Below are 26,163 nucleotides of genomic sequence, written 5' to 3' on the forward strand. Positions count from 1 at the left end.
CATCGACAATAGTAAGGACCCAAATGAAGAAAGCTCAACTCATGAGAAAGACAAGAAAAACATTGAAAATTGGTAGAGGTACTCTAAGGAAAGCAATGCTAAGGTGTGAGAGATTGGAAGATCCAACAAAAAATGAGTTATGGACATTTAGTTGTAGACTACCATGAAAGGATAAATAAATTAGTGAAGCTTTGAAATTATTGATTGAATATTTTTAAAAAAATAATACGTGTTTCCTCTAATCAAAGACATTTTGTAAAAAGGAGGATTGGTAGCCAAAATTGCGACCCACATGCGAAACATTTTTTTGGACTCAACTCAAACATAGTATTTTGCAAAATTTATTAGTATGTATCCTCAAATTTGAATAAGTGAAAGATTTTTTGAGATAGGTAAACCTTTTTATATGAAGATAAATCACACACACACAACTTTTTTTAGGATACATAATGAATTTTCTAACCATTTTGATGTTTTTAGGCATATATGTGTGTTTTTTCATTCTAAGTTTGTTTTGCAAGATTGTGACATGAATGAGCCACCAAGATCTTCAAGAGAATTCATATCCAACATTTATGTGAAATAGGGGATGACCAACAATTTTACAAGACATCATGCTTGGATTGTACATGCCTATTTTGTGGTTCTTTGCAACTTTTATCAACTTGTGAACATATGGATAGTACACATGCAATTGGAAATGAAATAGTAGATTATGGAAAATATAAGTTAGTGACATATGTTCTAAAATATGGGAAATAGGGTAAAAGATGTGATTTAGTCATTGAAAATATTCCATTGTATGAGTTCATAAAGATTTTTTGTGAAAAGATTATTTACGAGTATGCAAGGTATACACATAGAGCTTCATGGCTAGATTTGTAATTCAAGTTTTGCAAGGATAAGTTTCCACTGGATACCATTGTTTTAGTTGTAGACTTTGCAAAGAACTACAAACTAAAACCACAAAATGAGGTGTAAGAAAAGTATTATACTTCTCAATAGGTTTCCATATTTGTTCACATAGCATTCATGCATTCACCTACAAGTACAAAGGATGACATGAAGATTTTGAGGGAGTACCATTTTTACATCAGCAATGATCGATCACATTCTACAAAGTTTGTACATGGTTGTTTTCTACTATTTTATGGAGACTTGGCTAACAAGATAATTTATCATATCATCAACACAGTATTTGGTTAGACAATTATGCATTTCAATTCAAGAATGCATGGATGTTCTATTGGTTGAGAAAGATGCACAGGTTGTGTAGAATTCAATATATTTATAATTTCATAGAGGTTACTCATGGAAAGGGAGAGCATGATGGCCTAGGTGCATGCATCAATAGAGCCTTAGCTCTAAAAGAACTAAAGTACAAAGATGGAGCAATATTGACAAATGCAAAATCTATTATCCAGTGGTGTAAAACTACAATGGATCCAAGTAAGGAAGGTGAGTCTACAGTTCATATATTTTTTGGGTTGATAGATAATACTAACATTGCACCATATAAAGATTGTTATACACTAATAGGATCAAGTGAGTTACACTCTTTTAGAAGCTATGATGCAGGTTCATGGAGTATCCACACACAAAAAATGGCATGCTATTGTCCATCATGTGCAAAGGAAAATTGGGATGACTGAAAGTCGATTGAATGGGTGGACAAATGGGGATATACGAGTTTTGGACCCAATTAACACCTATCGTCCTCTACAAGCATTGGAAATGGTAGAGATGGATTTGGCTATTGACTTTGATCGCTTGTCTGATCTAGTGCAACTTCATTATATATATATATATATATATATATATATATATATATATATATATATATATATATATATATATATATATATATATATATATATATATATCTTTGTAATTTCAATTTGTAACTTTATAACTTTTACCTAAGCATTTTCTAAATTAATGACCGCATTTTGTACATTTATCATTGCAAGCCATGTTTTTGCTATTATTGCACTTGAAGACAATAAAGAAGGGATGTATTAAATTATTTGTGTCATTATGTCCAAGACAAATAGAAATTGGATCACTAAGTTATAGACGGTGAAGTTTTAGAGTATCATATCAATGTGATGGTTGTAACTGGCACATGGCTTAGATGATATTCTATGAAGAACCCTAACTTGTGGTTATTCAAGGATTGGCAAACAGAGAGAAAGATTCCTCATTATTCAAAACTTGTTGTTGCTTCAAATGTCCATTTGATAAAATATGGTAAAAAACTACACAATAAGACTCTTTGGAAAGTTCACAAGTCAGACTATGAGGCAATACTTGAGACATTAAAATGTAGAGCAAATCCAATTGGTTCATTAGATTGAATAGGGAGAGAGGGAGAGAGAGAGAAAGAGTGGTGCAGGGTCACCTTGAATCATTAATGCAAGTGGTAGTGTTGTAGGGCACCAAGGCAAATGGATAGTGGTCCTAGTTTTGGATTTGGAAAATTAATGAGAATGTTGTAATAAGACCAAAATGTAAGGTCAATTGGGCTCTAGGTGCCATTATAAGCCAGAGTTCAAAATTGTACCAATGGGTCAAAAATAAGAAATTTTGGTAATTTTTAAATGCAAATAGGACTTTTTTTATCCTTATAAGGTTTTAATGGTCTGTAGGGTCATTTGGTCAAGTCCTAGGTGTTTAGGAAGTTGTCAAAAATTGTCAAAAATTACAAAAGTTGTCAAGAAAAACTGCAAAATGCTAATAATTTTGCAATATGATTGCAAAATGGTTGTATGATGGCATAACCATTTGAAATATGGTTACAAAAATTTAAATAAAGGCATATAAGAATTTAATTACCATACATGATCAATGTGGTGGTGGATGTATGGATTTGAGGAGTTGCAACAATAGACAAACCTAATTTTTTACCAATTTGACTGTGTTTTTTTTTTTTGTATGGACACTTACAGATTGGCACATGTGACCAATTGACATGGTTCGATAGATATATGAAGTATCTTTAATTTGCATTTGGTTTGAAAGTCTTATCATTTCATTTGTGTAAGTTATTGCATTTTTGTTGAGGGTTGCCTGTTTAAGCCTAAATTTTGAGTTATTGGAAAACATGTGCCTCTAAATTGCATCCAAATGGTGGGACCTTGATGCCTTTTGGAGAGAAGAAAGTTACTGGTATTCTCTTTCATATGGCAGAGTTTTAGGCCCATAGAAGAAGATTCACTACTTTTTCCAGCAGTCCCTAAGCTAAACATCTCTATGTGTTTAGCCAAATTTATAGGAGAAGTGGTGATTAGACTCCCAAAACAATTAATCTGACCATAGTAAAGGGTGAAATGGAAATTTAGCATGGAGAGGAAGAGTTTGATGTAGTTGTGCTAGTTCTATGAACCCATTTCCTGACACTTTCTTTGGAAACCTAGCATAATTAAGCCCATTAGGTGTGTAAACCAAGTAGAATTTAGGATATGCTAGTGTAGGGTCAGCCAAATATATTTTGCAATCTTCAAGAAACTGGTAAAGGGTATCTAGAAAGGTGATAATTTTGTCACATTGTTTGAGAAGTTTGGGAGTTATCCGAAGAAAACTGAAAACTAACCTACTAGGATTTCTAGGCCTGATTTTGGGAAATTGGTCCTTTGGGGGTCTGAGAGCCCTAAAGTGTATGAATCATAGTGGTATAAGCCTAGTGATGCTGATCCTAGCCTAAGTTTGGAGATGTGAACCCTAGATGCATATTTTGCCTTATTTGGCCTAGCTAAGGGCTAATGTCCCAAAAGCCTAGATTTGACAAAAGTTTTGTAAGAGCCCTAGAGAGGGGGGAAAGACCTTGGAAAAGTGGAGTCTACTTGGAGAGATAGAGGTCAATATTAGGTAAAGGTTGGTACACCTAATTAGTATCTTGCAGTGGTTTGGGAGTTGCTAGGCATTTAGGAAGCATTTGGTGGAAGTAGGCTATAAGCTCTGCATCAAGCAGGGTACTAAAAATGAAGGTTGGGAGAGTATAACCCACAAGGAAAACTAAACAAAGTTTGAAATCCCAAACAAGGCCCAAAACCCTGCACTTGCAACTTGATAACAATAAAGGCTTAACGTATGAAACCTACTCCAGACATGGAACCATGAACATAGACTTAAGGCATGTTGTTTTTACATTAGCAGGGGCATATGGATTGAATTTGAAGGCGTCAAACTAAGAAAAATTCATAGTTCCTTCATTAACCTCTTTGATTCCTAGTAGCCCAAGAAGCAAGGTTATGGCATGCAACTTAGTAAATGTTGAATGGAAGTAAAAGATAATCACCAAGACACCTCCTACTCCTAATATACTATCAAATTCTAAAGTGTTAACATTGCATACACAAAAATGTTGCATTAACTCATGAGGACAACAATTAAGGGTAAAGGGCTGATTAGGCCACTATTGCAAAGGAAGTCCTATTTAGACACCTACTAGAACCACCAAATGGTGTAGGGGCACCTTAAAACATAGGGCCCTCACCTTTTCAATTTTTTTGTGTTGTGCTCTTACAAAGCTTTTGTAAGTATTAATAAGTGGTGTAGGGCACCAAGGCAAAGAAGTGCAATAGGTCCATGGATTAGTCATTTGAATAAGGTTTTTGTAACAAGACCATATGTCGGGTCAATTGGATCCTTGGTATCATTATAAGCTAAGATATCAAATTGAACCAAAGGTCAAATTTGAGCAATTTGAGTTATTTTGTATGCAATAAGGTGTTTGTAGGTCTTTATATAGATTTAAATGCCTTTCAGTCTTTGGGCAAAGATTTAGGTGTCTAGGAGGTTATTAAAGCAAAAATGTAAAATGGCAACTTTTCTTGCTAAATAATTGAGAAGGTAGTAGGACATTAGAATAACCATTTAAATGATGGTTATGACCATTGGAGGCAAGGAATACATGTTTAAAAATGTTGTACATGGAGAGGACAACATAGTTGTACAGACTGGTGAAGATTTACATGAATAAAACTCTAATTTTCTATCCTTTTCTCTATTTTTGTTAGGAATAAGGTGTCTCAACCTTGGATAATTCCTATTCTTATTATTTGTTTTGTAAATTGTATTTCTTACAAACAATGTTTATGTGTCGGCATCTTGAATTGTGTATAAGGAGATCATAGCTAAAACGGTTATGACGGATTCCTATGACACGTAAGAGCTATGTTAGGAAAATTCAGTGAAAGGTGGAGACATGTGGCAACTGATAATTTTGAGTACTGTACACTCTACCCCAATAGTGGGGTTTGGGGCATCACCTTGAAATTTTTTTTAGGGTTCCTATTTTCTGGGAGAATGGTAAAACTCTAATACGGTTACCTTTGGGAGTAGCCCTAAAAAGTGAAGCGCATGTTATAAGTGTTTTTAGGGTTGCAAAGAGGGGGATGCGAAAAAGTTTATTGTTGGTACTGTCAGTTGCTACTAGAGTCCTATGTTTTCGCTATTGAACTTGCATTGTGAGTGTATTGTAACCTTGTGTTGAAGATAATACATTATGCAGGTTCTGGAGGGATGGGGTTGTTTTACCGAAAGGTTTTTCCCCATCAAAAAATCTTTGTGTTATGTGTTTCTTTCTCTCTCTATTTTATTTATGATTGCTTGGCTGAAATATTATTTTTTACATGATATTGAATCTGTAAGTGTAAAAGATTTTAATAGGATTTGCACCATACTTCTCTTAAGAGATTAGTGTAAGAAATTGTTTCTGCACCTGTGTTTCCTTACAATTTTTCTAAGTTGTATAGATGTGGATGGATTGGTGAAGGAGAGAAACTATCATGGTTGGATAGCCTGATGAACTAGGTGTCATTTGCATTGGGTTTGAAGGTTATATCTTTTCATTTTCTTAAGTTATTGCAGTTTTTGTAAAGGTTGCTTATTTGGGCCTGAATTCAAGGGTTTTGGCAAACATGTGCCTCTAACTTACAAAGCCACAGTTGTAATTTAATGCCTCTTTTAGGGATACAAGTTAGGGGAGTGTATTTCGATATGGCAGAGTTTTAGACCTAGAGTTATTGGTTTGATATTTTTACCAACCAGCCCTATGCTGAACATCCTTATGTGTTTAGCCAAGAATTGAAGAAGAAGTGGCATTTAGGCTTCCAAACTAATTGTCTAAACCTAGGTGAAGGGTGAAATAAAGTTTTAGGAAGGAGAGGAAGAATTCCATGGGGTCAAGTTTATTCTATCAACCCATCTTCAAGCACTTGCTTTGGAAACCCAACCTAATTAGGCTTATTAGGTCTGCGAACTAAAGTGGAGTTTGGGTATGCTGGAATGGAGTCAGCCCTTAATCCTTTGGAGTCTTTAAGAACTAGGTAAAGGGTATTTGAAAAGGTAATAATTTGGCCTTGTCCTTTGGAAAGTTTGGAAGTTTTCCAAGGAAACCTAAATTTTGACCTCTTAGGATTTTTAGGCCTCAGTTAGGGATATTGATCCTTTGAAGGTGTTGGGGCCCTGAAATGCATGAATCCTAGTGGTTTAGTCCTAGAAATGCTGAATCAAGTCTAAGTTTGAAGTCTTGAAACCTTTTTACTTATTTTACTTAATTGGCCTAGTTGAGAGCAAGTGTCCCTAAAGCCATATTTTGATCCAAGTTTGCTAAGAGACCTAGGAAAAGGGAAGGACCTTAGGAGAGTGGAGTCCACTTGGATAAGTAAAGGTCATCATTTTGAAAAGGCTAGTAACCAAGATATCATCCTAAAGTGGGTTTGTGTACCCTTAGATATTTAAGAACCAAGTGACAAAAGTAGGTTGTGTGCTATGAATCAATAACGGTCATTAGACCTAGGTGTGATAGTTAGGGTGTAGGAACTCACAATGTCTTTGGAAGAATCACTAATTGGCCTAAAAAGCAAGGCATACCTTACCATAGGGCAATGAGAAACTTCAGGGATAAGTCTCTAGGTTAGGAAAGGGTCCCTAGCATGGAATTACTAAGTGATAGCCCATTTAACAAGTTGGAAGTGTTAGAAAGAGCAAGCAAGAAAAAATTTCAAATGTTGCTATATTGCAATTTTTGCAAAAAATGATGATTTTGCAATAAATGGTGGAATTTTCTTTTTAAAACTTTAAGATGGCTGACACGAGCCCTAATATGGAAGGGAAACACCTAAGAAGACATACAAATACCTTCCTAATCCTAAAATAGGCATAAGGAATTGTTATTTGCACAAACAAGTGTTGTAGCATGAAATTTTGAAGGCAAAATTACTAATTTTTTGAGTTTTAAGACATTTTTCACATTGTTCTTGGTTGATTTACCTAATGGAATCATAGAAAGGGTTAATTAGAATGTTTTTGATTTAGTAAGTTTGCTTTGAAATTTTTTTGTTTCATAGTTATAAAAATCTTTCTGTTTTAGATAGTTTGTTGTCTTGTTATCAGCAAATTGTAGAAATAATGGTGTAACTCACTATCCCACTATTGGAATTGTATGACCTCTTGGGGATAGTGAGTACATTCAATGAACTATATTTTGGTAAACTAGGGTCCTTCAAAATTTTGGCAAGCATTTTTAAGCTCTTTCCCTACGTGAGCTAAATCATGCCCAACTATGGAATAGTGTTGATGTAGACCTTGTTTCTTGTAGGATTGTAAAGAATTTTTTTAGAATTATTTTGGAGGTTCAAAGAGGAGTGAGAGGAGGTTCCTTGGGTGGAAGGAAAAGCTTTTATCAATCCATTTAGCCATCAAACAAGACCAAACAACAATTTTTTTTGTACAAATCCTCTAAATCAGCAAGCATATTATACGACCATTCTATGGTCTAAAACCTAGAAATTATTAAAGCTATCACAAATTTAATAGAGGTCCATGAAGTACATTTGGACTAGTTAGTTGAAGACAAAGAAGAAAATCCCTATTTTGTAGGTGAAATAGAGCTAATTGGGGCTCTTTGTTTTAGGCCTATTTTGGAGAGAAAAGGTGAAATTGGGTAGAAAGTTAACAATAGAAAGATGTTTTAAGATGCCAAAGGATTATATTGCAAGATATTGAGATTCCTTCCATGTTCCTACAAGTGGTTGAGAAGAATGGTAAAAAAGACCTAGATTTTTTGAAGACTTTGAATGCTCTTCATTTTAGAATGGTAGCCCTGTAGATAGAAAGAAGTGAAAACTTATCGAGATAGTGGAGTAACATTTTAGATTGGGGTATCTTAGCTTGGAAAAGGTCCTATAAAACTATGTGGTGATGTTGCAAGACACCCTATGTCTCAAAGGGAGACCAAAAGTATTACTCATTTATTGGTTCATTCCTACTTCTCCCTATCACCACACCAATTAGACATGTTGAGGAATGTTCTGAATAGTGTTAATCCCAAGTTTGAGGCTTTGGGAATGCGTTTTAAGGTCTCAAGTGTTGACTGTAGAAAAATAGTGAGTTGGTGCATATATGCTACATGCACCTAAGGCATCATCTTTCTCCCTTGTACTTGCTTTTCTATAAGTAAAACCACAAAATAGATAAAGTAGTTATGATCCAACCAAATTTTCAACTTTGGTTAATTAAGTCTATTGAACAAATAGATAAAGTAGTTATGAAGAATAATTCATGTAGTTTCAACACCTTTTATGATACCAAACATAATAGGATACTAGAAAGTATTTTGCATGTAGTATAAGTTTGAATTATATAGATGGGGATAGAAAAGAGTAAAGAACATATGAAGCAAGTGAATTGAACAATGCACATATTGTTTCATCTTAAATAAAGAAGTATATTGAGATGTTATTTTCTTTAAAAGGGTTCAAAGGTAGACTAAAGGTCTTCATCAACATTATTTTTATTTAACATAACCTTTCAGTATGTTGCTCTTGATTTTTGCTTGGTAAGAATTAAGTATAAATCTACACAAAAATCCATTTTCATTGTGGCTCATGTCTCTTAGGCCCTTTTCTAATGTCTTTGAATGGCCTTTCATTATCGTCATAGTTACTAGTGTATAGGTTGATATTTGAATCTCAACATGTGAATAGTTTGTCTTAGTTCTCATATGTAGTTAAGGTCCTTGACATCAATTACAAGTTAGAAACATGCATTAACAAAATGAAATTGGGTTTCACAAACTTGATTTCAAATTTTCTCATGGCTAAGAGATTGGCAAGCCTTAAGACCCAACCAATAAGTCATCCTTCTATGTTAATAGGCACGTATTGTAATCAAGTCTCTAGGAATTGATTGCAAGCTCTTTAAGCATCTTTGTATGTCATCAGGTTAAGTCTTGCATCAATACAATCTAGTCTTGAAGATCTAATTGCATATTGTATCTCTTTTACACTTGCAATCAAGTCTTTAGGGTATGATTACATATCTTCTTTATAGACACTTGTAGGTGAAGTCTTGATGGCTTGACTATATATTATCTATAATTCATTCTTGTAATTGAGTTAGTGAGACCCAATTACATACTAACATTACATATCCACTTTCAATTGGTTCTTTGAGACTCTATTACATGCCAAGTCTTTGCATATCCACTAACATGATTACAAACAATTTTTCTCAGTTATGCAAAAAGTTGCAAAGTTGTAGAGCAAATTTTGCAACTTTTATTGCATTTTGCATTTTTGTGCCTAAAAGGCATTTTAACTATATAAATGAGTCCTAATTGACTCAATACAACTATTAGACCCTAGATGAAACACATATGCATTCAAAATATAGAAATTGTACACTTGTGACCTCATTGAGCAACAAGCTTATAAAACACCTAATATTGCTAATGGACCATAGAAAAGGGTTAATAGAAAATCTAGGAGTCTAAAATCATGACCTTATTGAAAAAATAGAAAGAAAACTAGAAAGAGGTCATAAATGACCCAAACAACTTGATGACATGAATTCATAAGAGGGGTGCTCCTACACCAATCATAGGACCCTCACCTTTTCATTTTTGTTGTGTTATGCTCGAAGTGCACCTTGTAAGTATACTAAGTAGCATTGGACCTAGGTGTGGTAGTATGGGTATTGGATTCCATTTATTGAAAACTTATAAACACTAAGAGTTTTATTCCTTCATTTCACCAATTTCATTGTGTCCATGGTCATTGTTCTATTTTCATTCATGATTGGGTGTATGTTCCTTGTGCAGAGCACCAAGGTAGTTGGTTTATATTTTGGTTTTCATATTTTTTTTTACCTACTTAGGCTAGAAGAAATAACTCGTGAATGGGAAGTCCATGGTTGTCAAAGAAAGACATCATTTTGTATGCTTAAGGCACTCTATACAATTTATAAGAAAAAGTTGCTCATTAGAAAAATTTGGGATTTTTAATGTTTTTGGTCAAGAAATCCTAGGACTAAGTTTTTTCTTAGTTGGTTTTAGGTAAGTTGGAACCTTTTCCAAGTCCTAGAAGTGGAATCAAGTGAAAAATGTAAAATTTTCACTTTTTGTGTAAAGTTGCATTGTTGAAAGTTGTAAAAGTTGCTCAAATTTGAAACTTAGTGGGAAAAGGGTTATAACTATTAAAATATTGGTTATAACAATTAAAATATAAATAGGAGATATATATACCTCATTTGTGAGGTTTGGAGGGTGTTAATATATGGATTGGAAGAAGTTGGAAAGAAAGAAATTTAGTTTTCAAGTCATTTTTACCGTTGTTTGCACACTGCATCAAATGTATGGCCTCTTAAACTAGATGTGATGGATTTTTGAAATACAGCGTTGAATCAAATTTCTTTTTCTTCTAGTCTCATCATTCTACATGTTTTCTCAATCAGGTTATTGTATTTTTTAGTGAAACTAGGTTTTTAGGACAACATTTTGGTGCACAAAAAAAAATGGGCCTCTAACTACAATTTCCTTGGTTGAAATTTCATCGCCACTTGGGAAATTTTAGCTAGTAGGTCCTTTTTAAGATTCCATGGTTTCAAGACTGGAGGATTTATTTTGTGAGTTTTTCAATCAAGCCCTAGGTCAAGTACCATGAAGGATTTGACCTCTTTTAGCCTATTGATTTGTGAATGGTAGAAGTTTGGGAATTGGTGAAGAGATGAGAATTAAAAAATAAAATATTTTAGAGTTTTCAAACCTTCCTGAGCATTGAGTTCATTTCCATGACCCCATTTCCTACTAGCTGCTTTCCAAACTAGTCATCTACTTGATTGGGACATGTTTGGGAACTGACAATCTCCATTTAAACTAAAGTCTCAATTTAAAGGTGGCAATGAGATTTTTGTTGTTTTGTTAAGATTATTAATATATTTTGATGAGAACTTTTAGGGATCATTCCCATCTTGAGTATCCTGGCTTCCCAAGTCTTGTAAATGCGAAGTTGCAATGTTGCTCAAAAAGTTGCTTGAGCAACTTTTGCAATTTTTGCAGAAAAGTTGCAAATGGAAGTTTGGGAAGTTTTAACTATCCATGCTCAGGTATATAAGCATGGGAAACATTTTTTTCAAGGTTAGAAGGTTTCCAGTTAGATTTGCATTTTTAAGAAACTTTTAAAACTTTTGCAATTTTGCACAAAATGTGCAACTAATGCAAAGTTCACTACATTTCACTTCTAGACTTGGAAAAGGTTCCAAACTATTAAAAAATAACTAAAAACACCCAATCCTAGGCTATCTTAACCAAAAACCCAAAAAGACCCAATTTGGCCTAATTAGCAACATTTGCCTATATCTTGAATGAAGTGGCCTAGGCATACATATCTTGCTCATATCTCTCTCACAGTTCATTGTGTGATTGAATTGGCTATTCTATTAGGTTTAGGTGGATAGGTAAACCCTCTCTCCAAGCTTGTCTTATCTTGTTGAGTGATTGAATGTTCTAAAGCATGCAAAACCAAAACATCCCTAAGGGTCACTAAATGCCATAGGGCAGAAATCTTTGACGAGGTATATCTCAGAGCTCATGCAAGGCATGGATGTGATTCCAAGTGCTATAGGACCATGTTTTGAAGATCTACAATAACCTCTCTCTCTTTTTGGAGATCCTACTCTATTTTGATCTTGCAATGCCATCTTGTAGTTTTGGCTAGTATAAAGTTGCTAACTACCAAATCTCCCTAACCATTCATCATCAGATTGAACTATCTATTTTGTTAACTTTGGGTGGCTATGTAAACTCTAGCCCCAAACTCATCCTATCCCATTGAGTGCTCGAACGTTCTCAAGTACAGCAGACTAAAATATTCCTAAGTGTCACTAAATGCCATAGGATAGTGATCTTTGACGGGCCATATCTCAGAGCTTGTGTGAGGTATGGATGTGATTCTTTGTGCTATAGGACCATGTTGTGGAGATCTACAATAACCACTCATTCTTTTTTGAGATTTTATTCCATTTTGATTTTGTGACGCCATCTTAGGTGATGTTGAAACTCATAGTGTTGGCCAGTACAAAGTTTCCAACTACCAAATCTCCCTCACCATTTGTCATGGGATCAAACTATCTATTATGTTAGCTCTAGGTGGTTAAGTAAACCCTAACCCTAAGATTGTCCCATCCCATTGAGCACTCAAATGTTCTCAAGCACACTAAACTAAAATGTCCCTATGGGTCACTAAATGCCATAGGATAGCAATTTTTATGGGGCATTTATCAAAGCTTGTGTGAGATATGGATATGATTCTAGGTGCTATAGGACCATGTTATAGAGACAATAATCTCTCTCACTTTTTAGATATCTTATCCTATTTTGATTTTGGGATGCCATCTCGAGTGATACTGAAACTTGTAGTGTTAGCCAGTACAAAGTTGACAACTGCCAAATCTGCCTCACCATTTACGTCATGTGATTGATCCATCTATTCTATTAGCTTTTGCTAGATAGGTAAACCCTAGCCCCAAGCTCATCTCATCCCATTGAGCACTCAAATGTTATTGGGCATGCCAAACTGAAATGTCCCTAAGGGTAACTAAATTTCATAGGGCAATGATCTTTGATAGGACATATCTTGGAGCTCATGTGAGGTATGGATGCAATTCTAGGTGCTATAGGATCATATTGTATAGACTTATAATAAGCTCTCTCACCTTTTGGAGATCTTACTCCGTTTTGATTTTGGAATGCCATCTTTAGTGATGCTGAAACTCATAGTGTTGGCTAGTACAGAGTTGCCAACTGCCAAATCTCTCTCACCATTCATTGTGAGATTGAACTATCTATTCTATTAGCTCTAGGTGGATGGGTAAACTCTTGCCCCAAGCTCATCCTATCTTGTTGAGCGCTCAAACATTCTCGGGCATGCTGAAGCAAAACATCCCTAAGGGTGACTAAATGTAATAGGGTAGAGATCTTTGACGAGGCATATCTCAAAGCTCATGTGAAGTATGGATGTGATTCTATGTGCTATAGGACTATGTTTTGGAGAACTACAATAAAATCTCTCACTTTTTGGAGATTTTACTCCATTCAGGTTTTGCGATGCCATCTTGGGTGATGTTGAAACTCGTAGTGTTGGTCAGCAAAAAGTTGTCAACTTCCAAATCTCCCTCACTATTAATTGTGGGATTGAATTGTTTATTTTGTTAGCTCTAGATGGCTGGGAAAACCCTAGCCCCAAGCTCATACTATACTATTGTGTGCTCAAACATTCTCAGGCATGCCAAATTGAAATGTCCCTAAGATTCACTAAATGCCATAAGGTAGCAATCTTTGATGGGGGATATCTCAGAGCTCATGTGAGGTATGGATATGATTTGAGGTGCTATAGGACTATATTGTAGAGACCTACAATAAACTCCCTCACTTTTTAGAGATCTTACTATGTTTTGATTTTGCGACACCATTTCAAGTGATATTGAAACTCATAGTGTTGGCCAATACAAAGTTGCCAAGTACCAAATCTCCCTCACTATTCATCATGGGATCAAAATATCTATTTTGTTAGCTCTAGGTGGCTAGATAGACCCTAGCCCCAAGTTTGTCCCATCCTATTGACTGCATGAATGTTCTCTAGCATGCTGAATCAAAACATCCCTAAGGGTCACTAAATGCCATAGGGCAACAATCTTTGATAGGGCATATCTCTGAGCTCATGTGAGATATGGATGCAATTTCAAGTGCTATAGAAGTGTGTTATGAAGACCTACAATAGTCTCTCTAACTTTTTGAATATCTTATTCTATTTTAATTTTTGTGATGCCATGTCGAGTGATGTTGAAACTCGTAGTGTTGGCTAGTACAATGTTGCTAACTACCAAATCTCCCTTGCCATTTGGTGTGGGATCAAACTATGTATTTTGTTAGCTCTGGGTGGTCAGGTAAACCCTAGCTCCAATATCTTCCCATCCCATTGAGTGCTCAAACATTCTTAGTCACATTGAAATAAAACATCCCTAAGAGTCACTAAATGTCATAGGGTAGTGATCTTTGATGGGGAATATCGTGGAGCTCGCACAGGGTATTGCTAGGATTCTAGGTGCTATATGACCGTGTTACAAACACCTACAATAACCTCTCTAAATTTTTGGAGATCTTACTCCATTTTGATTTTTTGATGCCATCTCATGTGATGCTAAAACTTGTAGTGTTGGCTAGTACAAAGTTGCCAACTACCAAATCTCTCTCACCTTTTGTCATGGGACCGAACTGTCTATTCCATTAGCTCTAGGTGGTTAGGTAAACACTATCCCTAAGCTCATCCTATCCCATTGAGCACTTGAATGTTATCAAGCATGCCAAACTGAATCATCCCTTAGAGTCAAAAAATGCCTTAGGGTAATGATCTTTAACTATGCCAACTAGATGTGTCATCTCATCCAATGATGGAGACTCATGATAGAAGGTAAAGTGGTGATCATACACATCATTTTGAACATGCTATTTTTTATGGTAATAAGGTAATCCTTGTTTGTAAGGTTAAGGAACTTGAGGTCATTTATAAACACAAATTGCCTTAGTCCTAACGACTTTTTTTTTTTTTTTTTGTTATTTTTGTTAATAAGTTGACTCAATAAGTATTTTGAGAATCATTACACCTTATATACCTACATGCTATCACTGAATGAAGTTAGTGGAAGATGTTAATGATCTTCTTGTTTTTCTTAATATTCATTTCATGGGTTTGAAACATAACCACTTCCTTTTGTGAAGAGTTGTCTAAAAATTAGCAAATTACATGTTGTTGCAAAGAAAATCCAGTCATAGCATGTTGGATGATTGTTTTCACTCATAAGATGTTGAAAAATCTCTTGGAAGGATAGAATAGATGACAGACTGAAGTTTGTGATATAGTTATTAGGTGTTCCTTGAAGTGGCTAATATGTTAGTTTGAAGCAAGAAGTTGATTATGATCCATTTCTCAAATTTTCTCATTCTTCCCTTATTGCTTCCCAAGTCATGAATAGGGTTCAACTGATGAAGCAGTTTTATGATGTTGGGTAGAATTTTTTTCAATATTGTTACCAAGTTGGAAAGATTTTTTGAAGACACTTACAAAGGTGGGAAAGGTAGTTTTCCTCAAAAGTGTTCTTGTTGGGAATCCACTAGCTTTTCATGTGAGCACCCTGCATCATTTTGGATGCAATTTACATTAAAATGAAATACATGAAATGTACTTAAAATGTAAACAATAAGAACAAGATATATATTATGATAACCAATAATGTCATACATGAACAAACATATCATATATTAACCAATAATGTCATAAGTCTAATAATTTCATGCATCAAATATATGCCATACATCAAATATAAAATATCACATATACATCAAATATATATCAAATATATCACTGACATAAAATCCAACATATATGTCCACTGATGTCTATACATGTGCGTCTAACAATTGTATCTTCTCCTTCCCATGAGGGGAAGGAAACAAATCTCTAGAGGTCTTCGGTTGTCATGTGGAGGGAGTTGATGGGGTCTTCCTCACATGCTCACTCGTCCTCTTGTTTAGGCTCTTCTCTAACTCGAGCTAATACAAACAAAGTAGATATGAATCAATAATTATTATACATTGAAATCAAATATCTGTACATACAAAATTAATTATTTTCTTACGACCATCAAATAGTCACTCTGCATGTCCGCCTCAAAGGCTTGTGAATGATAGGGTGTAACAAGGCCATACAACAATTCAATAAATATAATTTCTTATAAATAACATTAGAAATTTTGATACTAACTATTATAAGCAACAACTAAAAACCAAGAAAATTCTTTCATACCTCAATCAATGGCTTTGAACTACCCATCACGATAGCAACTCCACAATCGATGGATTGTTGAAGATGAGAAGGAGTCGTAAATGTCAAGAGTTGCATGTCATACAATACAATTTACATTGAACATGAAACATGAAACAAATGTACCACTACAAAGCTCGTATCACACCTAGGCTTACAGCCCCTAGTGAATGTCAATGGTCTAGTAGAGAGCTGATGCACATACATAATTTTTTTGCCAATCCTTCATATGATTACTTAATAAATATATGTATCAATTTAAATGATTAAATTGATACATACCTCTCAACTCGTTGATTGGATGAAAAATTACGACGAGGGATCTCTACTAGGGTTGCCAACAATCTGACCCTAAATTTTGAACAATGTCAATACATGCTAATTAAATAGTCATTCATATACATATGAAATATTATCAAATTAGTTTATTATAATTGTAATTTACCTATGTGTCAATGAAAAATGTCTCATTTAGGAACTAATCAGTGACTAGCCCATCATCCATACTATCTCTAGCACGATTTCCAAATGTCCATAAGAATATTTATCATGTGCACATGTCACCATGATGAATAGAAGGCTCCTCCTCTACTAATGGACTCATGCAATGAATGAGGGTTTGCATCAAAGCATTAATAGTCCCTAGAGTGCTGGCCTCTACACGTTCCTTTACAATTGAAAGAACAATCACATGCTCACCCTGTGGCTTGACAACATGTGCCCTAACTACATTAGGGTCATGACATCCCCTTGGCCTATCAAATGATGACCCCTCACCTCTACCTTAATATGGTAATATATCAAAATAATTGGGGATCTCCCCAAGGACAAATTCATAATATAATTTCATTAAGAAATACATGGGAACCTCGTGATTATTGTAGGGAGAGGCATTAAAGACCATGCACCATCTATCCCAAAAATTATTTCTAATACCATCATGTATGCACCAATGGATGGGGAACCTTTTAATTGTCTCTCTAACGATATTTTATTCACCAGGCTTTTTAAACAATCCATAAATGCTACTTTTTTGGTATTTCTTTTTTTTTCACATCTTGATATGATAATTTGTTTACATAATATCTTCTTTTTTAATCCCTTTTAACATGCTAAATATCCAATTGACCACTAACAAAAGCTACATGGGTCATAATAGACTTGAGGGAGGCTGCCAATTGTGCTCTCATTGGATTGGTTTATCCACAAGCTTTCAACTTACCAATGAGTGCTTCTAATTCATTTTTCCCTCTTTTTATTACATTTATTATGTTTTCATGTGTGATAGGAGGAGGTCTTCCAATCGCTGCAGGTTGTGAAATTTCTTGCTCTTGTTTTGGAAGGTTTTGATTCTCATCTTATGGAAGGTTTTCATTTAGATTTTGTGGAGGGTTTTGGTTTTGATCTTATCAGAGATTTGGTGGTTCATTATCCACATTTCCTGATAAGAAACCAATTGCAATCTAAATAAATAAACAAATTTAAAGCAAAATTGAAAAAAACATACAAAAAAATGCAAAAATATATAAAATAATGCAAAAAAAGAGTAGAAAACATACAATGTAATCTAGATCTTGAACTTTGGCAATGGGGAGGCATTTTGAGGAGGCGAGTGGTGAAAGTCCAATTCCTTCAACTTGCATACGTATTGTGAGGAATAAATTTTGCAATATGAAATGAAACTGAAATGGGATGTAGGTTTATAGTCCATTTATAAATTGTTTTAGGTTTTTAAAGTGCATACACACTATTGTGCACACACACTATGGCTTAGGTTGACCAAGCTATAACACGTGTCTACTATAGTGTGTGTCATTTTTTTGGCACCACAACTTGGTGCACACACCCATGGAGGTGGGGGAGAGTAAGATTTTCTTTATTTCTAGTGTGGACATGCACACCTCTTGAGGGTATGCACACCTCCAAGAGGATTTGCATTCACCTTGGAGGGTGCAAGCTTGGAGGAGCAATTAAGTTCACGTAGGTGCAAAGGTGCATTGAAGTGGGGAGAGAAGTCAACAATGAAGGAAAACGAGAGCATAGTAGGGATTTTCATAAGTCTGGGGATGTGCCTTTCATGTGCACCTTTGAGGGTGTGAACCTTTGAGGGTGTACACATGTGCAACTATGCATGTGCACATCCTTAGAAGGAGGTTAAGTGTGCATTTATGAACTTAGCACACATGTGCATGTGTGCACTTTATGCACATGAACATTAGAACTTTGATTTTCTCCCCATCTAACTACCTAACACTACCTAGTTGAGGACTGGGATTTGACCTAGACCTAGGAGAGGGTCCTAAATGACTAAGGGTTTTGGCTAGATGCCTCACTAAGAATTTTGAAACTAAGGGGTCCTTGTTTTGTGGCTCAAATGTGGTTTGCATTATGAAACCATGTCAACACATAATTAATCACATACAATATACCAATCTAGAGTTTAAAATTGGTATAAGTTTCTACAAAACAATCCTAAGGAGCCTATATTGTTACAAGAGAATGTTAAGATTATGACTATTACTACATGAATCACTTAGATTAATTGTGAAAGGATAGGTATATAAGTGTTGTATTTACCATTTCTCATTAACATAATTATAGATCATCAAAGGATATAAATATGTTAAGAAGGGCTTGATTAATCATTTTCAAGCTCAAATTCTTAAGATGACTAAAACATGAGAAAACCTAGTGAAGTAATTACATGTCATTTTACCTATGAAAAATTTTTCTAACACTAGTGACCACAAAATTTAGGCCAAAAGAATTGATAAATTTTAGGAAACAAGAAAGAGAATCATTGTCGACATCATTCACAAGATTGAGCTTGTATGTAATGAAGTACTATAAAAACTAGAATATATGGCTAGCTCATTAATGAAAGATGCATTAAATGAGGTAGTGAAACTATCATCACTATCTATAGATGTTCTACTTGTCAAAGATGTTAGTGCATACCTAAAGCAAAACATTGTAGAACTAGGAGAAGAAAAGGTGGATGGGGCATTCAACATTCTTAGAAGATTATATATTGAAGAAACAACTATGGGAGCTGATGAATACAACATTATACTGCATAATAAAAATCCTTGATTTCATTCATGAGAACTAGATGAGACTATTACTAAGTAAAGTAGATGAAAAATTAATATGGCTTGATAGATCCTATGAAATTATAAAGTGATTTATCCTTAGGGTAAGATGACACAACCATGTGGGGGTACGGCTCAACACAAGGAAGGTCACACTTGATGAAATTTCAAGGCTGATTGGATCAAGGAAGGAAAGATGGACACTAACTATTGACAAGATAGCTAACCTTCAAATGATATTTTTTGCAATAGGAATTTCATATAGATTCTATTTATTAAGTAGGCCCAACAAAAAACCTTATAGAGCAGTACATGTAACATATCAAATTAGTCACTAAGGTGTCTGACTTGATTTAGGTGGATGGTTGTATACAAAGCTGATGTTAAACTTGACAGAGATCAAAGAAAATAGAAAGGTGCATCCATTCAAATTTGGATCTCTCTAGTTCTATATATTGTTCTACTTTATATGATAATTTTCTAGACAAGGTATAGTAAATTGGTTTAAGGACAAGCCAATTTGTGAAGAAATCTATAAATCTTACATGATGTTAGGATATAATCTCGAGATAATATATTCAAAAGATATTTTAATAGGTTTAGGGACATAATGAGAAAAAAGGAAAGGATACCATTTATCCTCATATAAGGAATACAAAAACAAGGTATGTTTCCTAGCATAGATAGACGCATGATGATACAAACTATCAAGCCAAGAACTTACTGACTTGTAGAGTTCTAGTATAAACTAGTTGAGGAAGAGAAAGGAATGCAATTGAATTGATACTTTCAATATCTGTTGATAGCTTCCAATAGATGGTACTAACACAATGACAAGGAGCCCAATGACCAAAATAGAAAAGGATATGAAAGAAAACAAGAAGGAAGTTAATAAGGAAATCAAAAAGAAGAAATCAACTAGAACCAAGTATAGAAGTTCGAACAGGGATAAGACTGGAGAAAACAATATTTAATCAAGAAAAGAGTTAACCTCACAAAAACTAGAGTCAAGTGAGAAATATAAGATCAACAAGAAGAAACCTAAGAGAGTAGACAATGAGAAACCAATAGTTGCATAGAAAAGATCAAATCCACCCGCATGTGAATTATCATCTAGAATAGTGAAACCTATAAGAAGAAGTAGAAATTCTACTCCACTTTTCATTTATGACATAATAAATGGCATTTCTCACAATAGAAGCTATAACACGATAAGATATAGATATGCACTTATGAGTGAAAATGATCATAATAGTATTATAAGTGTAGTATTAGTTAGTATAACAACCTACACAAAAATCTATAATAAGGTAAAGAAGGTACTACCAAATTATTTAGCAAAAGTAATAAAAAAGAAGAGGTAAACTAGTTTAGCTCAACTCAAAGGAATTCATAATGCTTCACTAGCATAGGTTATGCCATAATATACATCAATAGAGACACAAATGTATGTGGGAGCATACATCTTTGAATTCCTAACTTAGCAAAATTTTGAATTGATAAAAATAGGAAAAGAAGAGAAGTGTTCAAAAGAGAAATCAAAGGATGGATTTTATTTGTAGATAAAATTAAGTTCATGTATACATAGAATCCTTCCAAAAAAATTAAGGCTCTAACTAGGACAGATCCAAGTGACAAAGGAAAAGTAAAGAAAATTGCATCTATAGGCCTTTTCAAAGAAGTATAATTTGAGAGATTTGTTGAAGTATTAGATGAATAACCTATTAACTCCAACCCTCTAAGCTTTCCTATGAAACCATAATAAGGAATAACTCTTAGTGTGATAGTCATTGAGAATGAAGTATCAATAGGATTAATAACTTATCATGTCACTCTGACATAACTCAAACAAGTTGAGACCTTCAATCCACTTGAGCTACCACTAGTAATAGAAAAAAAAACCATGCACAACTCAACATGGAGAAATATGATAAGAAGGTGATGCCCCATAGAGTACCCAAGCACAAACTCGATATGTGCAGGAAATCACATCCACAAAGGTCATAGAAGAAGAAGAAAAAGATGAAAGGAGTCCAACAAGGGATATAGTAGAGAAACCCCTAGAAGAATACATAGGTGTATAAGAGGAAGCTCACAAACCAATCAAGAACTCATCACTATAAAATTCCACAAGCTCTACAAGGCTCAAATCAACAAAGTAAAAGCTATAACTAAGTAGCACTAACACTAAACAATCTAAGTGGGAAAAGAAAAGAAAAGAAGAACACCATCCTCATCATCATCATCTTCAGTCTCTAAAGATGAAGCAAAACTATTTGGGTGACATCCTCAAGAATTCAAGGATCCTAAGATAGTTCAAAATAAATTGGAAGAGTATGCTGATAGAATGCAAGATTTGAGCAGTGACGAGATCAATGATCATAATCACTTGTTGGAGAAACCATTAGTGGCTATGAAATCTCATCTTAGATAAGAAAAATAAAAAATATTTATCGATAAAATTACATTAGTCACATTAATTCTTGCTAAAGTGCAATATGATACTGACATAGATCTTGTTCATCAACTAGGGCACATACTCAAGAATGTTGAAATTAGTGAGGCACTATGCTCAATACAAAAAAGGAATATTGGAAGATCAAGAAAATCATTTAGCATCATTCATAGAAACTTGCAAAAGCGAGATCTAGTGTAGTTGAACTATTGAAGGATATGTCTCCAATACTTCACATGATATGAAAATCAATTTTTTTTTCTGATACATCTAAATGATACTCTAAGAATAGCTCATGAGGGAATTTAGGTCACTCAAAAAACTTTCAATATATCAACTAGGTCAACTAGTATGTATACCATCCAAATTCAAGAAAATCTTCATTAGATCAACTAGGTTAATACAAAACAAAACACGAGTCCTAAACTCCACACTCTTTAACCTATAATATTTTCTATTCCTAATGATAGGAATTATCTAAGTGCATGTTAATGAGGCATATGTGCTACTATCAGTAGGATCTAGGGACACCATAAAAGAACTAAAAGGGTGCCTCCTAACAATTACTAATCTAGCATTGGCACTCTAAAAAGTCCTAGACATATAGAAGACTCAACTTGAATCTCCAAAGGAAAATTACCCTTTACCATCGATGATAAAAAAGGGGCATATAAAAGATACAAAGCAGGAAAGAATGACAAAAGTAGAAGGTAAATGGGGAGACAAAGGTCAAACAAGGAAGGATCAAAAGGGAAGATCAAAGGGGGAGATAAAGAGATAAATGTTTAAGAGGATGATTGCAAAGGGGAGAGAAGTGGAAAGAAGAGAAGATAGAGAAACAATAATGATATGGGAAGTTGATCCTAAAAACATTTAAGAGAAGAAGTCAACTCATAGATATACCATAGAGGCAAAAAAATGGAGAAAGATGTAGAAAAGAGCAGAAACTGACTAAGTCCATTTAATAGTCAATATTCTATTTGTATCAAACTCAATAAAGACATGCTATAAATTTTTTAATCAATGCCAAATGGGGGATATTGTTGACCCAACTAGTCACATTGGCATAGTGAAGTGTAGTTGGTGTAAGTCTATTTTCATTGATAAGCAACCGGTTGAGAAGAATATACCATCTCATGGGAGTTGATATACATCTTCACTAGTTTGCACAAGAGAATGAGACAAGGAAACAACTATCACAATTAGCATGAAGAATCATCATCGTGACATGGCATACTAGGTATGAAAAAGATTCAAACTTGGTTTGTATTCTAACAAAAATGACAAAATGTAGAAAGAACAACTAAATTGAGATGAGACCCAAAATAGATGGAAAATAGTACAAGTCTAGACCCTATATCATAGGTTTCATGAGTTGCTACTCAACCACTTAGCATTGTGAATTCAAAATTTGAGTTCACTAGTTTGAGTGGAATAAATTCCTAGGGTTTCAAAAGCCATAGATAAAATGGGAAACTTCACACATTCAAATGAGTTTTTCTATGTATGGAATGATGTTGAAGAAATAAGGAGAGATGGTGTAAGTAGAAAAACATGGGAAGAAAAGGAAAAGGGCAAGAAGGGTACACAAAGCCAATTTGAAGGAAGAGCAAAATGAAAGATGAAAGATATTAACTAGAGGATTGAAGCACAAAGCTACATCTAACCAGAAGCAGAAGCATGCATTATAGATATGGGTGAGTAGAGAAGAGAAAAATAGGGTGATACAAAAGGATATCATAGAGCGTGCCCAGATGACAAGAGGAGGTTATAATGACATCTTTTGTACAAATTTTAGTTTTTACCATTATTTGTTGAAATTAATACTCAACCCCAAGACCTCCTAGATGAGAGGGTCACAACCTAGTGTTGTGTTGTATGCTCTTGCCTGACATCGTTGAAGATATTATAATGATATCTTTTACACAAATTTTAAAGAAGATAACCTCAAATTTTGTTAACACTTGAACGCTTTTGATTCACAAGGTTGTAGTCATTAACTCACTTGAGAAACAAAGGTAGTCAACTTGCAGATATGATAATGTTCAATTATATAAGAAAACAATCTCTTAGACTTCATTTAAACTCATTCTCAAACACATTCACTTAGAATGTGAAGTGATCAACTTTTTGAGAAGATGCTATATGAATGTATTTAAGAAAACAAAGTTACTTAGACATCATTACAACTTCTAAATTTATTCATCGAGTTGAAAAATAAAAATCATAAACTTGTAAATAAGATTTTAGATACAATTATATAAAGAAAATTAGCTCCTACTTGTCATCCTTGCTTAGAAAACAAAGGCACCCAGCTTGTAGATAAAAAATTGTATACATTTAATTATGAAAAAGTCGTAAATTTGTCTCACCTCTTTAAAGTTTATTCATTTATCTATTAATTCATTTAAAAATCAATACAATGGACTTGTTGACGAGATTTTAGATATAATTAAACAAGGAAAGTATCGTTATCCATGACGAGGAGAAAGATATGGCAATCGTTAAGTCAGAGTAGCCGACTTTATTGACTAATATATTGTTCGTTTGGATGTGGCTAAAAGAAGACGAGCTGTACTGCATTTCTTAACGAAACGTGGATAAAAGAAGAACTTATCCATGCACTTGTAAAATAAAGGTGAAAAAAAAAAGCTCATACAAGTCATATATAGCGATTCATAATTTGATGAACAAAAGTGAAAAAGAAGAAAAAGAGTCTCTTGTACATTATTAAAATATACTCATTTATAATTAATTCACTTGAAAATCAATAGGATGAGGATAAGATTTCTTCATTTATTGCAGTCCTTATCTCTGAGTAGCCGAGTCTATTAACAAATATATTGTTCGCTTGGATGTGCTTAAAGGGTGACGAACTGTACTAGACTTCTCAATCAAATGTGGACAAGGAAGAGTTATTGTCCTCTATTTTTTAATCGGAAGTCGGTAGAAATGTGGACTTAGTGTCACCCTTTCCACAACAAGGAGTGAATAAGCTGTGTTTGAGTTATGGCACATCATCAAATTTCATCGAGATTGTTGTTCCCATTAATAAACGTGTCAATGAGTACCAAATTTCAATAAACTGTCATAAAATTCTAACGGCAAGACTAAACAGTCAATGGTATGATTATTAAATCTTCAGAAAAAGTAGAGAAGATAAGGCAAATTTATTCATCTAATGTCTAAGATTTCTCACTATAAATAGATCCCATGCTCATTACTCTTTATCCCATGCTCATTACTCTTTCTCATTGCCAATCCAGCATATACCACAAAGAAAGCAGCATTGTTTGTATACTTCTATTCGGCGTATGCTCTTACACAGCTCTGTTGTTTTTGTATGTTACAGCATTAGAATATAGATCATTCGAAAGAATTCTTCTCTTATTTCAGTTTGAATACTTAGACTATGATTAGTCCTAGCTATTCATTGTGTCCTTACATTTCATAATTTATGTTTATTGTTTGTATCAATGCAGAAGATGGGTCAGTACAAATCAACCGTGGCAGGCTTACTGGTAATACTAATGTTTTTGGTATGTAATATTGGGCTTCCTATGGTGATGGGGGATCCAACATGCAGTCCAAAAGGGAACTTCTTCTGCAACAGTGGGAGATGCTGCAGCATCTATAACTGGTGTGGGAGCGGTGCGGCTTACTGTTCCAAAGGAAAGTGCCTTGCTCAGTGTTGGCGAGGCGTTACTGAAGTTACCTCTTACACTCTCACTGGAAAAAACCTCACTTCTACTCACAATAATTAGGGTTTCTATATATATATCCCTCTGTATATATATAAAGATATATATAGTGGCTCTTGACATAGCTGAATAGTGCCATGTATGCATCTCGGTGCTCAATGAATGGAGCCCAGTTGCTAAATAAAAACTTCTTTCCGTGTGCCTTCCTTTCATCTACTGTGTGTATTTAATGTCAAACATAATAATATATATTGTCGTTTAACACTTGTTGAGTTTACTGATTTCTTCATATCTAGAGTTATGAATAGTAAGGTAAAAAATGAAGACCTTGTTTCAAAGTGAGTTTTGATCTTTGATAATAAGACGACCAACATAACAATTTAACCAATATAATGTATAATTACTTACAAATATATAGGTAAATTATAAACAGAAATGATTAATTTAATTTGTTAAACAACTCCCATCATAAATATCCAAATTGTTAATTTGTAGATAGAGGCTATACTGTTTCAAATATTTTGATTAGTGCTAGGTTTATACTGCTCACAATTTGAGTTCAAAAATCTAACAATTTGAGTTCAAAAATCTAACAATGGATAACAAAATCTCTGTGATTACAAACTGCCTTAGAACCTTCTGAATTAAGTTTATAAAAATAAAACTTCCTTGATTTTACATTTATTAGTCTTGTCCATAAAGGGGTATTTGTCTTACGTCGCCTTTGAAATTGATGCATGACACCATTGTCCCAG

At 34.2% G+C, this 26,163-nt stretch overlaps 1 protein-coding gene across 2 annotated transcripts; it reads left to right on the forward strand.

The window, feature by feature from the left end:
- The first annotated feature begins 24,901 nt into the window (after nt 1-24,901).
- On the forward strand, nt 24,902-25,672 carry LOC149555454 (endochitinase CH25-like). Of its 2 annotated transcripts, none has more exons than XM_089833631.1 (2): nt 24,902-25,019; nt 25,190-25,672. In XM_089833631.1, exons 1-2 carry the CDS (start codon nt 24,921-24,923, stop codon nt 25,469-25,471), a joined length of 381 nt encoding a protein of 126 aa, XP_089689757.1. In that variant the 5' UTR covers nt 24,902-24,920; the 3' UTR covers nt 25,472-25,672. The 2 variants fall into 2 exon arrangements, with proteins under 2 accessions (XP_089689757.1, XP_089689758.1); XM_089833632.1 differs by having other exon boundaries at nt 24,918-25,048.
- Nucleotides 25,673-26,163: the final 491 nt, after the last annotated feature.

Source organism: Cupressus sempervirens, chromosome 5 (genome assembly GCF_028749045.1).
Source record: "Cupressus sempervirens isolate cs-2001-9-10 chromosome 5, ASM2874904v1, whole genome shotgun sequence".
Taxonomy (NCBI): Eukaryota; Viridiplantae; Streptophyta; class Pinopsida; order Cupressales; family Cupressaceae; genus Cupressus; species Cupressus sempervirens.

Excerpts from the sequence above, each read along its gene's own strand:
- LOC149555454 (XM_089833631.1), top strand. The coding sequence starts at position 24,921 with ATGCTCATTACTCTTTATCCCATGCTCATTACTCTTTCTCATTGCCAA. Across the intron at positions 25,020-25,189 it reads TTTGTATACTTCTATTCGGC|AAGATGGGTCAGTACAAATC; the intron begins GTATGCTCTTAC and ends GTATCAATGCAG.